We start from the raw sequence: 16,416 nt of genomic DNA, 5'->3' as shown, positions 1-16,416 counted from the left end.
TCCAGAAGCATTTTTATTACATGTGTTCTCACTACGGTCAGGGAAACAAAGAGACATCTAGTGCAAATAAAAGGCGCGGACATCTGCCCCTTGTTCCCCGGGAAGAACCCAGCGCTCCTACCACCCCAACCCAACCCCTCCTCGGCAAGGGGCCGCTGCGGCAGGGGCACGGCTGGCCCCGCGCCCTCGAGCCGGGAGCTCCAGCGGCCGGCCCTGCCGGGGCCGTACCGGGGCTTCCCGTGGCCGCACACTCGTCAGCCAGCACAGCCCCACTTTTTTCCAAGCGCCCTCGGAGCTCCCCGCCGCGGCTGGCCACGCAGGCGGAAACGCGCCTGCCATTGCTCTCCTCCCGCCCGGGCAGCACCCCCCGCCAGCGCCCGGCCGGCCTCCCCCGGGCTCCCTTGCGGCATCCGGAGCCGCACCTCGGCCAACGGGTGAGAACCCTGCACCTGTCCCCGTCAGGCCAGCGGGGAGCGCGGCTGCTCCCGCGGCACGGCCCGGTGCCCATCCCTGTCCCCGTGCTGCCCCTTCCTCCCCCGCCCGCCCGCGGGGCAGCAGCGGACGAGACCACGAGGGCGCGTATGGGGGGGCCGGTGGGACACACACACACACACGGCCCCAGAGGTGGCTCTCACTGCGCCAAGGCGCGGTCGCGGCCCAGCCGGGAGATGCGCAGCCCGTTTCCCTGAGACACCGCGATGACCCGCGGGGGGAGCGCGGCCGTCACTGCCGGGCTGCCCCGCGCCCCCTCCCCCGGCCGGCTGCGGCAGTTGGTGCCGGCGGCGACGGCGCTGAAGAGGCGGGGGGCGGTGGGGGCGCAGGTGAGCCCGCCGCGCGGCACCCTCCCCCGCCGCGCGCCGTGTCTGTTTCCGGCGCGCTCGCGTCCCCGCTCCGCCGCGGCCGGGGGAGGCGACGCAGCCGGGCGCCGCGCAGGTAACAGGCCGCGAGCGTGGGGAGCGCGGGCTGTGCCGCCGGGCTGCTGCCTTTCCCCTTCCCTCCGCTGCCCCGTCGGGCGCTGAGGAGGGGATCGGGCCCACCCTCCTGTCGGGCCCCACCGCCCCTCCCCGCAGCGCTGGGCTGCTCACTCTGTAACCGGCTGACGGCAGGGCGGGGGGCGGGGCCGCGGAGCCGCGCCGGGGCAACCATTGGCGGCGCCGAGGCCCTCCCCCGCCCCCCTCCCGGCGCCGAGGCAGGGTTTCTCCCACGCCGCGGGGCCCCCCGTGGGTGACTCTCCCGCCCCGGCGTGGTGAGAGCGGTCTGTGCCGGGGCTGGGCGGCAGAACCGGGGTTGGGCGCCGCTCGGGTGCGCTCGCCGCCGGCGGCCGCGGAGCGCGGGCACGCGCTTTGGTATTTCCGTGTAATGCTCCCAGCGGAGCCCTCCTTGCGCTGGGCTGCGAGACCCGCCTCTGGCGGGGGAGCGCTCGCGCACTGGCGGGTCGGCGCGGGGACCAGAAGCCGGCGGCGCGGGAGCCTGCTCGCGGGTGGAAGTCCCGCCTCCTGCGTGGCAGGTTTCCCATCTGCCGCGTGTCTTCCCGCCGCAGGCGTGCGAGCTGCTGAGGTGACGCACAGCACGGACCGTCAACTCGCTTTTAAAAAAAAGATGATTAAAAGCAAGCCGGCCTTGTGAAAATTGTGTTTGGCAGTTCTTAGCTACGCTAAGTGAAATCTGACACTTCTCTTTCTCGCTCCTGAAGAAGAGGAAGCACATAAAAATAAAAGGGAAGGTTAACAGCCATAGGGGGAAAGCAGTGAAACGGGTTGAGGGTAGTGTTGTGAATCTGCAGTCAACAGAGCTAATAGTTACTGTAGTTTTCTGTAAGTCTGACCTTCACTTGCAGCAAAAGCGTGCAGGATTCTTCAGCCTTAAATTGCTCTTTCTGTGATTTATTAACTTGTATAAATTCTTTTATACTCCACATATGCCAGGTATCGTGACTGTACGGAATAAAAACGATCCACCGCAAACACGGAAGTGCAGAAGCTTTTCATTTTTTTTAATCTGATTTTTTTTATTCATGCGCCGGTTTACAATTGCAGTTACTCATGATGTCTTCATCATGGTATTGCTATGGTGTATGCTGTTGCCACCTCACAAGTAATAACAAGTGCTGTTTGTAGAATTCTGGAGATGCGTGGGAGAGGACACAGTGTACGTTGTGGTGTGTCTTAAAGGGTGTTTCAGCTTTTCTTGGATATGAGTTCAAAGATAAGCTTTGTGTAGACTTTGTGTTGGTTGAGACACCTGCACTAACTTCTCATTTTCTTTCAGGTACTCCGGCGATACCTTGCAGAGGCGATGGAGGCAACGATGAAAACTCTGTTGTAATTGAAACATAAAGAAAAAATATTCTTAGCTGTACAATACTCTTGCAGTATCATTCAATGCCTAACATTTCAGAAGATGAAAAGGAGAATGGTTCTGGAGATAATGGAAACGCTGAAAACAAACCTGGGAAAGAAACCCAAGAAGCTTCTCTTTGTGATCCCGTGAAGCCATTCCGCGTGTCGGATGCCTCCGCCGCGCCCTTGGTGTCGAGGGGAGATGGGCATTATCCGTGGGGATGTCCCGTGACTCATACACGAGAGAAATTTTATACCATCTGCTCAGACTATGCTTTTTTAAACAGAGTAACATCTATTTGTAAAAGCCCAAGTGCTTCAGTTAGTGCCTGCCTGTCAGGCAGTGCTGCCTTAAACGTTGGAAATAACACGCCTGGCTTACTCGGCATTCAAACTGGTGCTTCGGAGATAATCTACAGCGAAGATGCTAACTTGGAAACCTTGCCTGGTGATCTTGGAAGGCTTCCACTGGCGTGGGAAATCGACAAATCGGAGTTCAATGGCGTGACCACAAATCTGAAGAACAAAGCAGGTGAGGTGGTGAAGGTTCGATGTTGTGACAGGAAGAGGCTTCCTGTTTACAGCGTGGTTGTGGGGGGGGCTGGTCAGCACAGGCGTCTCCTGAGGCAGTGCTATAGAAGAGCCTGTACATCACTTCAAACGATTTCCTCAGCGGGAAAGGAGGGAGTGATGGAGGAGGAGTGACAGTCAGGTGTGGCTGCCTGGGGAAGTGGCTCCAAAACAAGGCTGGCTTCTGCTTAACTGTGTGTGGGTTCTTTTTAGAGTATTGCTTGTGGCGACTTTTGGTTTGGGGTTTTTTTCGCTTGGGTTTTTGGGGTGGGTTTTCTCTCTTTTTTTTTCTTTTTTCTTCTTTTTTTTTCTTTTTTTTCTTTTTTTCTTTTTTCTTTTTTCTTTTTTTCTTTTTTTCTTTTTTTCTTTTTTTCTTTTTTCTTTTTTTCTTTTTTCTTTTTTTCTTTTTTTCTTTTTTTCTTTTTTTCTTTTTTTCTTTTTTTCTTTTTTCTTTTTTCTTTTTTTCTTTTTTTCTTTTTTTCTTTTTTTCTTTTTTTCTTTTTTCTTTTTTCTTTTTTCTTTTTCTTTTTTTCTTTTTTTCTTTTTTTCTTTTTTTCTTTTTTTCTTTTTTTCTTTTTTTCTTTTTTTCTTTTTTCTTTTTTTCTTTTTTTCTTTTTTTCTTTTTTTCTTTTTTTCTTTTTTTCTTTTTTTCTTTTTTTCTTTTTTTCTTTTTTTCTTTTTTTCTTTTTTTCTTTTTTTCTTTTTTTCTTTTTTTCTTTTTTTCTTTTTTTCTTTTTTTCTTTTTTTCTTTTTTCTTTTTTCTTTTTTCTTTTTTCTTTTTTCTTTTTTTCTTTTTTCTTTTTTTCTTTTTTCTTTTTTTCTTTTTTCTTTTTTTCTTTTTTCTTTTTTTCTTTTTTTCTTTTTTTCTTTTTTTCTTTTTTTCTTTTTTTCTTTTTTTCTTTTTTTCTTTTTTTCTTTTTTTCTTTTTTTCTTTTTTTCTTTTTTTCTTTTTTTCTTTTTTTCTTTTTTTCTTTTTTTCTTTTTTTCTTTTTTTCTTTTTTTCTTTTTTTCTTTTTTTCTTTTTTTCTTTTTTTCTTTTTTTCTTTTTTTCCTAGGACTTAGTGCATTGCACAGTGATTACTTTTAACTGTTAAGTACAGGTTTGTCATTTGCAGAAATGTTTCAAGGTACTTCAGAGATGTATTTTGAAATTAAAGATGTGGTTTGTTTATAACAAGAAGTAAATAAAATCCTTACAGTTATTTAGGAAAGCAGTTGGTTACTGTTACAAAATTGTACATATTTTCATTTGCAGTAGGCATACAGTGTTAGGGAGCCCATTTCTTTAAGACTGGCTTCTTTGCTGCCTCCTCTGTTCTTTCTCTGCCTAGTCACAGGTTGCAACTGTGAATCAGGCACTTTCACACACACTTGGTTTTCTTTGTCCTGTAATCCCTCTGTTTATCTAGAGCTTGCTGTAGATTTTTTCCTTAATGGGTTGGCTAGCTAGTCAAGTTCCTGTTTTGTCTGTTAGTGGGAAACCAGTTCAGCAAAACTTAAATACAGTTAGCAAGTTGTCATTGCCTTTTCATGTGTACGTGTAGTGTCTTTAAAAATAAGAAACAAATGGTAATATCTTATAGGATGGTAAGTTTTGCTACGATCTGTGTGGTATACTTCATTTGGATATGATGGCTTCAAAACAGGACAGAAATATTCCTGCTCTAGCATGTGGCCCAACTCTTTTCATTTTCCACTGTCTCAGTGGCTTACAAAAAGGAAAAGACCTTGAGGGTGTATTACTCTCACTGGATTTGGATGGAAGTTTTAATCAGAAAGTGTAGCTAGTTACAGAGCTTGGCTGTGAAAAACAAGTGTTTCATTAGATTTCCCTGTGCATTTAATGCTCGGGGATGGGAAGTCCATGCTGGTCTGAGAGTCTGTTTCTGGGATGGCTGATTTAACGCATTAGAATAATCAGATTGACTGCTCGCTCTAAAAAGTCAAGCAGGTCATCATTAATTCCATTCAGGAAAACATGATGTTTACGTAGCTACTGGCAGCTTTACAAACCTGTTGACGATCTTGATTATGCATCTGAGCTTTTTCCTTCAATTAACGTTTAGACCCAGTTTGCACTTAGTGACACAACCGGGGTCTCTATTTGAGGTGCATGCTGCTATTAAAATATTTAAGAAGAAAGATATAAAAGGTAAACTAGGCATTCATTGGTTTCTGAAATCTGTTTTGTAGGCAACATGAAGAAACAAACGACAAAGAAAAAGTCCCTAGACAAAAAAAGCAAACAATACAGGGAGTGTCCTCAGCGTTCTGCTCTTGAAGACGTGAAGGAGAGGAAAGTGTTGGACCTCCGGAGATGGTAGTGTTTATGAATTGCATATAAGATTACCCCCATACAGTTTGTTGGTAAACACTGTTGCTGGTTTTCTGATTTCAAACTTCTTAATAATATCTTCACACTTTTTCTATTTACTAGAAATCGGGATATGTTAAGCATACATAAACTAAATTTCATGCTTTCTACAAGAAGAATGAGAGCTTCCCTCCCATCTTTTGAAATTCTAAAAATGGTTTTCTTTCTAAACGTTTTTTTTGCCTTTCAATAAGGAAAAAATTTATGTGGGGATTCATGGCTTAAAAAAAATGCAAGTTCATTACCATGGTCAGGCAAAAAGTAATCTTAAACATAGTACCGATATGTCTTACTCCTGATTTTTCTTTTGACTGGGAAATACTTGATTAGAATCTCGCAGTTCTATACAACCTACATCATACAAATATAGTTCGCTGAATTCCCTTAATTTATTGAATCTGTCTGGTTCTTTCTGTGTATCTATGACATCAGAAAGTTCGTGTTAGCCTAGGGAATCTGCGACCCGCAATGACATTCATTAGTAAATTGGTAGAGATACAGCTTACTACAAGTTCACGTGTTAGAAGAGACTGGATCAAACTGTACGTTTTATTAGTACAGAACCATTTTTTCCTACAGGATCATTTGTACAGAACTTCTGGGCAGCTGTTAGAAATTTGACCAATTTGTATGAAATAAGGTAGTAGTAGCTGACAAACTTAAAGAAATTGGTTAACATATTTGCTCAGGATATTATTTTTTTTTAAAGTATAGGCAAAATAAAAGCATTTAATGTAACACGGTACTTTAATGGCGTGGCACACACAGAAGTAGTTCAGGTTGCTCCTGCAACTAAATCAAGAATGCTTACTAATGTGTTTGGGGTTTTGTTTGCTTTAGGTATTGTGTTAGTCGACCTCAATACAAGACTTCCTGTGGAATTTCGTCTTTAGTGTCTTGCTGGAATTTCTTATATAGTACGCTGGGAGCTGGAAGGTAAGTCACACATAGACCGCTTTGCCTCTATAGAGTCTAAAATATATTGCTCGTTACTTTATTAAACAAGGCTTTTTTTTTTTTTCAGTTTACCACCTATTACTCAAGAAGAAGCTTTGCATATACTGGGCTTTCAGCCCCCATTTGAGGAGATTAGGTTTGGTCCTTTCACTGGGAATACAACTTTAATGAGGTATGTTTGGTACTTTTGATGTAGCTAAATTGTTAAGGTAGCAAAAATAACAAAAGTAAGATATAGAGCCTTTAAAAATACAGTAGGAGTTCATTTACTTAAAAAAAAAAAAGTGGCTGATGCAAGTTAGTCCTCTTAAGTTTTAGAATAATGAAGCATGCCTGGGTACTCGGACAGTGCCCAAAGAAACCTTCCAGACTTCTTTGCACTAGCTGTTTTGTATAGTGCAATGTTGCTACACAGACCAGGTGAACATGAAATTCTATTTAATTTTTGGTTCAGTTTGTTTAATGGTTGTATAATACTCTAATGAATCCAGTATCCTGGTTAGGAATTTTTTTCTTTGCTCTCATTTTGTTTTTTTGAAAATGCATGTTAAATGCTTGTTAATGTCACTGAAACAGCCTGAAAAGGCACTTGGTGTGCTGGGAGCTGTAAATATAAAAATTAATGTAAGTAGCAAAAATGAGATAGTGAGTGCTGCACCTCTGCTGCAGTGGAGCTGCTCAGGAGGAGGAGGGGAGAAGAAAAAGAAAAGATGGGGTTGGAGTCACAGAAGACTTGGGCTTTCAAATTTTGTTTCACTTCTGTTTCACTTCTGCTCTGCTGTTTCTTGGTCTTGATGAGTTCGATCTAAAAATCTTTGGTTTTTATTAAACTCATAAGGAATTTTAGGATTAAACAGGGCCAGGAGCATACTGTACTGGAACATCTTGACAGGGCTTTGGTGTGGTACCCTTCTGTGAAATTTAAAAATTTTGCAGTGTTCTTGCCTGTTTCATGAGTTGCATTTGATCTAGTTAGTATTTTTTGAAGGTGATATATAAGGTTTGGCATGGAACGTGGGTGCTGGATTTGAAAATGCAGCAGCAGCATGTTCTTTAATAGTAGCATACTGGCTAGATCATTGAAGAGTGTCATGAAAACTTCCTTCTCTGCCTTAGGAGACTTGGATCCAGATTTTGTATGTCTTTAGGAGTATGTCAGGGTATAACAGCCTTTATAGACTAAGCTGATAAATGTTCTTTCTCTTCATGTCAACAGTCTTTACAGCCAAAAGTTAAACTTGGAATTCTTCTTCCTTGTGCCCTGTGAGTGCCCTAAGTACTGCAGAAAAGTTACCCTTACTAGTTTTTTTTTTTTTTTTTTTTTTTTTTTTTTCCCCTGCCTGGTCAAATAATTTTTAAGTACTTGGCAGACTGGGAAACAGGAGGGAGTGCCAAGAGCCAAACCCATGATCCAGCTTGGTTTTATGATTGAGGTATTCTCTTCAGAGATGTGAATTTGAATCTTCTAATGCAGAAAAGTAAATATCTGAGACAGAATCTTCTTGGCAGACCTATGCTCACTTACTGCTGTTCTGAGGAGTTGTGGTATGGGACTCCTGTAACACCTGGGCATTGTGAAGCTTATGTGGTAGAAGCCCAAGGTGATATGCAGGAAGTATCCCTTGAAGGGTTCTGCCTTCTGGTATCTTAGAAGATTCCCTTTGTGCAGCTTACAAATCACACTTGAAGCTTGGCGTCTTAGAATTTGAGTGTCTTTCTGAAGGCTGAGTAACTGAAAGTTAGAGGTGACTGGACCGAACATAATAGGACCAACGCTTCAAATCCAGCCCTTTGATTGTTATGAATCTATACTGGGTCTGAAAAAAAACAAGATGGAGGAAAAGGCTTTGGGTATTTATTTACCTCTCCAGGATATGTTAAGTTTTGTTTGTATTGGGGTACCATGGTCATCTACAATCTATATACTGATATGTAGGTACTCAGTAGTGCATAGAAGCCTTTTTTCTAAACTGTCAAGTGGAGGAAAAGTGGCAGGAAAGACAACTGCATTTAATAACTTTTGAGTTACTACAATCTTCAAGCTTATTGTTTCAGATGGTTTAGGCAAATAAACGATCACTTCCATATCAAGGGATGCTCATATGTTCTGTATAAACCTCATGGGAAGAACAAGACAGCTGGAGAAACTGGTATGTAGCATTCATCTTACAGTATATAAACCGAAAAAAGTCCTGCAATGTGTAGTACTTGACAGGACAAATTGTGTAGCAGTACTTCCAGTTTGAGATAAGCCACTGGATAGCTCCAAGTTGCCTGATTTTTCTGATTTTACTGTTTCTCTTATTTTGTTAAAACCTTCATTTGTACTTTTATTTATATGAAATATATCCTGTGCTATATATTCTCCTGTCACAGAACTGGAATTTTAAGGTATCCAGGAGGACACTGCACTTCCAGTTCTGTGTTGGTGTCCTGGAAGAAGTGATTGGTCTGATACCCCAGGGAAGCAGCACATTTTTACTTCAGCATTTTAGAAATCCGTGTTGTACAAAAACCTAGAATGTGCAGCACAAAGTTATTAATGTCTCTAAATGTTCTGTACTTTAAAAATGCATTTTAAAGTTAGTGAACTCATCCATTCTGCATGACTTTTGGAGACAGATTTAGCTAAAGTTAGGTGATTATTCTCAATTAGCTTATGAAGCTGCATTTTTATGTTGGCTTTTAAGTGTGCTACCTGAAGGAAAGTTATACTTTCCCGTACAGTTTATTAGCCTTGGTGTAGTCTGGGTAATTTATCTTCTAACCGGAAGGTTCTTTAAAAGGATAAAACTGTGCTGAAAAGTTCTGGGGGAGATTATTCAAGTGGGAACCCCCCTTGAGAATTCTTTCAGTGCCTTTTCTAGCCTGTTCCTGAAACTGAGCGCTGCAGTCCCATTACAAAATACTGTATGCCCAAGTGTGGGAGGTGTTCCTGAGACTGGGAAGCTCATGATACCAAAATGTTTGAAAGCTTTCAGGGGTTTCAGCAGCACCATTGATAGGTGCTACACCTGGCTTGGGGCAGTGGGACTGCGTTGTGTTGCAGTGTGTATTTCCTAGGTTAAGAGACACTTTTGGTTCTTTTTTTTTTGCAGAACTAGTAATGTTTAATATGACTTAGATCTAAATACATTGCATACTTTACATTGCATTTCCCTAGTACAGACTGTGTGGCAGATGTTATTGTTTTGTACCACGCAGGAAATGAAATACTAAGAAGTCTGAAAACTGGATTTTGTACGTGCCTGTTGGGTCGTGCCCTCTCATTTAAAAAGCAGTGTAACTACTTTATGTTATCAGCTAGACCTTTCTTGCTGAATATGTTGTGCAGGATCCAAAGCACTCTGGACTGTAACCAGATCTTTCTTTGTAGCTGCAGGGGCCCTTGCGAAGCTAACACGTGGACTGAAAGATGAGTCAATGGCCTACATCTACCATTGCCAAAACCATTATTTTTGCCCAATTGGATTTGAAGCAACCCCAGTAAAAGCTAGTAAAGCGTATAGGTAAGATACTGTGTTTATGCTTATTTTAGTGGAGGAAACGTACAGAAAAATTTATTGTGAGTTGATACCATTTTCTTTCCCTGAATAACATGAGCATAAGAAGACAATCCCTGACAGAATTAGCAGATACAGGTAGTGGGGAGTGCTAAACAACGGAAAGAGTAGGTCACTGGTGTAAGGTGAACCTCAGTCCTCCACTTTGCTTACCAAGCAGAATACCTTTGGCTGCGCTGAAGGTGTAGAGTCACATCAAGGAATGGAGAATGCTAACTCTACTTTTAGAGTTCAAAATGGCAACTGAGTGGAGGTAATAAAGCGTAATCATCTGAATCGAATTTGTTCCCTGTGTGAGACTGTGACCATGGGGTTAATGAAAGCTTTTAGTGTATGAACAAAAGAATACCCAGGTTTTTTATTAAGGCTGTGTTCACTAACATGCCATGTGAATGAGAAGAGTTTGGAAAATGAGTCCCAAACAAAAGTCCAACGCATCAGTCTGTTTAAATTTACCAAAAAGTTAATGGCTTGCTTAATTCATCAGTTATTAAGAATCTGCACTGGAAGAGCAGAGTACAAAAAAAAATTACTAGATTGAAAATGCAGTTTGATAAATAATATGGTCCAGTGTGTGGAAACTTCACATGCCTTATATCTAGTTTGAATTTATATTGTTTAGTAATGACCAGAGAGCAAAATTTCTATACGATGAGACTCGATTCAAAGATGAAAGCAAAAATTTCAATACTTTACCCATGGTTGAAATGGATTCTTAGTCACTAGAGATATTTTAAAGTCAATATTAGATTTTCTCCCTTAAAACATCTCTTCTAACAATGTAAGATGAAGTAATGAGTTCAAGGAGCTTTTCCAGCCTTATTTTAGGCTGGTGGTCAGACCAGAAGAGTATCCTGTTTTCTTCATATCTTCTAATGCCTTACTGGGAAAAATTATATTTAGGCTCCAGAAGCGCTATCAATAGATTTCCTAGCAGTTCTTGTTTACCTGTTTTTGCATTCTAGTTACAAAGGAAAGCTTTTCTTTAAAAACAAGCTAAGAAATGTTTAAGTTCCAAAAGAAATGGGTAGATAGGTTGCTAGGCTGAGCTTAGGAGGCAGTTCTTAGGTCACCCACAGACTTCCTGTATGATCTTAGGTTGCTGGATTTGGACTCGGGAGACCTGGGTTCAGTTCCCAGTTCAACCACAGACTTCCAGTGTGACTTTAGGTAAGTCAATGAATCTATCGTGTGTCTTGGCTTCCCATCTGCACAATGATGGCTTACGTTGTTATTTTACAGGGAATTATAAGTAAACAAATTATTGCAAGCAGTAAGGCCGTATGATGTCTAATTCCCTAGGCAGAAAAATCTCAGTTTTTGTTAGAGTTGAAACTGAAGCGGTTTTTCATGGGATAATTATAGACAGGAAGTCACAGAACAGTCCCCTGTATCTCAGCAGTCTGCCCTGCCTGACACAAGTTGTCCCTGACGAGGTTACCACAGGCTTTGAGTTCCTTGGAAGTTGCTTGCAAACTTGAACAAGTACCAGTTGAGGGTTTAGTTTTTTAATACGTGGTGTTGGATGCTTAGGAGGAAGGGATTGAAGTTACCGGTTGTTTTCATACAGGTTACCCTACAGCCCTTAGTAACAACTGTCAGCTGGGGTGTAGGGTAAAAGTAGCGGAAGGGGCTTTCTTGTGACTCTGCTGGACATCACAGATAGGGAGGAAGACATTTGTTCCACCTTCAGGTGGCTTTCCACAGCTCTTATTTCCATTGTTACGTACATATTTGTATTTGGATCTTACACTAGACTGCCTTTCATCTGAGTAACACTATTTTTTTAGGAAGATCTGTCTTTTCCCCAAATAATAAGCAATACCTTCCCTCTTGCTTGCAGGCCTTATGAAACAAAATATTTCCCTGTATGGAATTGCAGACACTATGTATAGTGTAGGAGCTGGTTTTTAGTTTGGTTGAGGAAATTACTTTAAATGTTAGAAAATCCTAAAAAGAAAAATAGAGTTTTAATCTCTCTTTTTAGTATGCACAATAAATCTTACTAGGATTGTATCTTCTATTGAACAGAGGTCGTGTCTTGCAGCAAGAGGTAGAATATTGGATCTTAATTGGAGAGCCGAGCAGAAAACATCCAACAATACACTGTAAAAGGTACGTTCGTTACTTGGTAAGAATTTAAAATGGCCTGTTTTCTTTCAAAACAAATTGTATTTCTCTTTTAAGGGTCACCAAGTGACTTGATAGGGTTTTCTTTTAATGAATATACTATAGTTCTAACAGAAACAGATGCTTTAGTGAGAAACCTCATGTTTTGACCTTGAGGCTGGTGCTGCAATTTTATATCATGTGGCAGGACAAGCGTGGGCTGCTGAAGGCCAAAGCCTGTTTCTCCTGTTTGAGTGTGACATGGCTGACGTTAGTTGAGACGAAAAGGTGCCTCAGCTGCCTGCGGTCATGCCAGTTGTGATGTACAGGCTGTACCAACCTCGGAGGACTTCATGCCGCAGTTGAGGACGTACATAGGCTATGTCTGGGGCGTGCACAGGATATTACGCTGCTACCAAGGTCTTCTAGCTCAGGCACCGGTACAGCCTGTGCTCTGTTGCATTATTAGCTTATCTATGCGTTAAAACAGTATGTTTCTGATGAGGCCTACCTCATACAAAGTTGGTGTCTAAACTAGACACACAGACTAGGAGAGCTAGAGGGTGCTATGTAGAAATTTCATCAATCAGTTGTATTTGTCGTGATAAACTAATAGAACAGCTTTGTTGGCTTTGCTTGATGGGCTAGTTCATAATGCCAAATACTAATTTCTGAAATGAGGGAGCAGTGCAAAAAAATAGTATTTCTCAAGAAACTAATTCCATGGCCAAAACATAAGTTTTAGCAAACAGCTTCTCTGCCACCCCCTTCCCCTCCCTCCTCCCCGCCCCCCGAGTTAATTATGGATTTTTCTCGATACGTTCAAAAAGAGCTGTAGGGGGGAAAAAAATGCCACACAACTACTTCTTTGCTTTGTCTTCTCTATTCTCTAATTATTTTGAAAAATTGTTTGAAAGTGCTTATCTGACAGTTTCATAGCCAGTCAGATCTATCCCAGTACCTAAAACCCAGATATCTTTTATTTTTGTTTGTTTGTTTTGTCAGTGATGTGACTATGTCAATAACTGTAAATAGCCATATATTTTAGACTAATGAGATGAAGTGCAACAAAATAAAAATTGCATTGTGCATGTGGTTGCTGTGCTGAGAAATGGTGCGCTATCCAGCCCACTGACAGAATTTTGTCCTGTGGTATATGAGCTGCAAATGGCACGGGAAGAGGTTTCTGAATATAGGATACAAACCTTCGTAATCCTAATTTTGATTGTGGAGACATCCTTCCTCCTGCTACAGTCCCAGTGAGGGCTAGGAGAAAGTTCTGTGCTTAAGGTAGGAGGGCAAAGGTTGGGGCAGAAATGGATTTTTCTGAACTTGGAGGGTGATGTTAGTGAGAAGCAGATAATTAGACATTGACAGAACTGAAAAGGCGATGTGTAGGCTTAAAGAGGTTTGGGATATGGGGATATTTCTTTCAGTTGGGCTAGAAGGAGCTAGGAAACTCTGAAGAGCTGAGTGAATGGGGAATGATTGAATTGATAGTGCGTTACAGATGGGAATTAAATAAAATGGAGGAGTGAATTATGGTGAGAGCTCTCTGGTAAAAAAAGATTTAGTGGGCGAAAACAAAACAAACGAGGGTTTGACCAAAATAATTTAAAAGAGTAAGAGAGGATTAAATAAAGAAAAGCTAATATTTCTCCTTGCCTGAACCACGCTTTTGTTTCTTCCTTTCACAAACTGATGAATGGGTAAGGGTAAGCAATGCAACCAATGACTCATGGTGCTCTTACTCATTTTGGAAGGTGTTTCCCAAGAACAGGAATAATCACTGAATGCTTTGATTAGAAGTGATGCTTTTATGTCTAGCTTGATGTCTCTAATAGTTCATTTATCTTTAAATCCCTGATAAGAGTATTTAAAGCTGCAGATCCTTATTTGCGTGTGTGTGGACATGAGTCCTAGTGGTGCTGAGGTTTCGGAAATGTCAGCTGAGCAGTAATAATCTTATTCCGTAGGTGGGCGGATATTGTCACTGACCTAAATACCCAAAATCCAGAATATCTAGATATTCGGCACCTAGAGAGAGGTTTGCAGCATCGAAAAACAAAGAAGGTAAGGTAAACTTAATAAGATGGGAGGAAATTCATGGTAGATTTTTGGCAAACTTACTCATACGTCAGCAGTGTAAGATAACTTCACTAAAAGTGTTGCTGAAGACAAAAGCGGGTAGTTATATACCAGAGTCATTTATATGTACTTGCAGGACAAGATACGATACAGCAGAAACCTGGCATGTGCTAGGAAGAACCAGGATATCTGCGTATACAGTATATTTGGTCACAATATTTAACCTTGCTGGCTTAAAATGTGGCTGCAGCAAGTATTGAAATACTCTGCAGACAAGTTACAGGCAGATCCTTCTGGTGCACAGCCTTCTAGCTATATGTGCACAGGAACGGAAGTACAGTTGAGTAGGATCAGACAAAAGAACAGATGTCTGTCTCTTGCACGGACTTATTGTCAATACATGTAGCTTGCTTTCCTATAGATAGGGCTATATCTTGTGGGCAGGGGATGTATTTTTTGATTTGCAGATTGAAAGTTTGTGAGAAATAATAGGGCTGAAGGGATTTCAAACGTGGAGACCCTACGGAAGACTCTGTCAGCAGGTTGAGAGGGGACCAGAAGAGAAAATTCCTGTGAAAGTGGCTGGGGAGTAAAACAGACTAGCAGAACATAAGTTATACTAGCCCATGAACAATGAAAAGGATAACTTAGAAAGATGAGAAAGAAGGCAGCAATTGGATCTAGGAAACAATCAAAATCAATTGAGCAGAATTGTTTGTTTGTGGATATGGTTTTGTGCGGGGGTTTTGTTTGCTTGTGTGCTATTTTATTGGGTTTTGTTTTGTTTTGTTTGTTTCTTTTTAAACGAATTCTGTCACCTGCCAAGGTGTTAATTTCAAATATCTATGTTTGTTAGAAATGCGCCTGTGTGCATTTAACAAAGAACCTTTTTACTTCGATTAGGTGGGAGGAAATCTTCACTGCATCATTGCCTTTCAGAGACTTAACTGGCAAAGATTTGGTCCTTGGAATTTTCCATTTGGAAATGTTAGACAGGATAAACAATCCCAAACACAAGGCATTTCCAAATCTGAGAGTGAAGACAATATCTCTAAGAAACAGCATGGACGACTGGGTCGATCTTTCAGTGCTGGCTTTCATCAGGAATCCACGTGGAAGAAATCGAACCTTCGTGAGAGGAGGAACAGTGGGTATCAGAGTTATAACGATTATGATGGAAATGATTAAAATTAACTTTAGATAATAGAGTTGATATATTAAAGTTAGTTTTAATCAAGACATATTAGGGATCTTTAATCCTAGAATCCGTATGAATAGAAATCATGGTATAAGATACAGCTTCATAATTATTAAATAAATCTGATTACGTGGTTGCAACGGATTAGATCTGATGTATAAAGTGACAATAAGCACAGATTATTGTACTTTTGCAATCAAAAGTATGACAGCAAAATCAATAATTTCTTTTGAATAATTGTACTGTGTCCTGATCCGTGAAAACAGAAGAGCAGATTGAAGTTAGTCAATGTAATAAAGGGACTTCATTGAAAATACGTAGTCTTCAAAAGCATGAAAACTTATTATATGACTTTATAAAAAGGGTTATTCTGCAAAAGTAAACATTGCCTTCCTTTTAACACTCCATTTTATTAAGGCTGCCCACATCCAGTGAAAACAAAAGAAAATCACATAGGTTAGAAGACCCTCTTGAATTTACAAATTGAATGTACATTCTCTGTTTAGTTCCCAGCAGACTTCTATCAGTCAGGTAATCATACCTTGTCAGATAGGTCTCAGTTACTTTTCCCTTAGCTGGATGCCTGTGTTAGACTGAGAGGAATTGCCTGTGGCAGGGAACGTTCGAGGACGGACCTTCCTTATTGCTTTTGCTCTGTGGGTACAGCGGCTGAGTTCTTATCCTGAAGCCTCTTGAGAGCACGGACTTGCTTAATACAAGCTTTTGAAATTCAGTATTAAAAAGCTGCATTTACCATTAGCCAAATGAGCCAGCTGAACGCTCTGTTCTGTTGGCAGTTCTTTTCCTTGTTCAGTCTTAAACCCTCTGTCATTTTTCTGCTGCTCTTCTAATTTTGTCTGAAAGGGGTGCAAGTGCTGAAAACTGCTGGCAGCCCTGATGATATTATATACCTCTCGGCCAGCAAACAATTCAAGCTTTTTCAGGTGTCCATGTGCAGTCTCTTTTTGGTTTTTTTTTTCCTGATTTGAAATGTATCCAGCTGTTTGCTCAAACACATCTCAACAGTTGTAACTTCTGCGTACAAATGTTCATACCTGCTCAAGGATTAATTTTTGACATAAACAGATTTGTCATGGAATGCAGGGGTTTTGTAGGTTGCTGCTTTTGTTAACCAAAAATGGGAGACTTTTAGACTTTTGTTCATTCAATAAAATTTGTTTTCTATTTTGTTGTTTGCTTTTCCTTTGTCTTGGGAAC

The 16,416-nt window shown here is 41.3% G+C and overlaps 1 protein-coding gene across 4 annotated transcripts; it reads left to right on the top strand.

Annotated features, from left to right (window-relative positions):
• Window positions 1-346: 346 nt before the first annotated feature.
• BIVM (basic, immunoglobulin-like variable motif containing) lies at window positions 347-16,383 on the top strand. 4 transcript variants are annotated; one of them, XM_064440613.1, is made up of 11 exons: window positions 347-434; window positions 2,269-2,871; window positions 5,103-5,229; window positions 6,124-6,219; window positions 6,308-6,412; window positions 8,296-8,390; window positions 9,617-9,749; window positions 10,902-10,973; window positions 11,835-11,918; window positions 13,889-13,985; window positions 14,904-16,383. In XM_064440613.1, exons 2-11 carry the CDS (start codon window positions 2,382-2,384, stop codon window positions 15,186-15,188), a joined length of 1,584 nt encoding a protein of 527 aa, XP_064296683.1. In that variant the 5' UTR covers window positions 347-434; window positions 2,269-2,381; the 3' UTR covers window positions 15,189-16,383. The 4 variants fall into 4 exon arrangements, with proteins under 4 accessions (XP_064296683.1, XP_064296682.1, XP_064296681.1 ...); XM_064440612.1 differs by lacking the exon at window positions 347-434 and adding an exon at window positions 828-933; XM_064440611.1 differs by lacking the exon at window positions 347-434 and adding an exon at window positions 828-933 and having other exon boundaries at window positions 1,541-2,871.
• The last annotated feature ends 33 nt before the right edge of the window (window positions 16,384-16,416 follow it).

This window comes from Phalacrocorax carbo, chromosome 1 (genome assembly GCF_963921805.1).
Source record: "Phalacrocorax carbo chromosome 1, bPhaCar2.1, whole genome shotgun sequence".
NCBI classification, from domain to species: Eukaryota; Metazoa; Chordata; class Aves; order Suliformes; family Phalacrocoracidae; genus Phalacrocorax; species Phalacrocorax carbo.
This window is presented reverse-complemented; position numbering and strand designations above follow the sequence as displayed.

What these genes read in the sequence shown, in the direction of transcription:
- BIVM (XM_064440613.1), top strand. Translation starts at nt 2,382, where the DNA reads ATGCCTAACATTTCAGAAGATGAAAAGGAGAATGGTTCTGGAGATAAT. An exon ending in GGGAATACAACTTTAATGAG is followed by an intron (nt 6,413 to 8,295) that starts GTATGTTTGGTA and finishes TTATTGTTTCAG; the next exon opens with ATGGTTTAGGCAAATAAACG. An exon ending in CCAACAATACACTGTAAAAG is followed by an intron (nt 11,919 to 13,888) that starts GTACGTTCGTTA and finishes CTTATTCCGTAG; the next exon opens with GTGGGCGGATATTGTCACTG.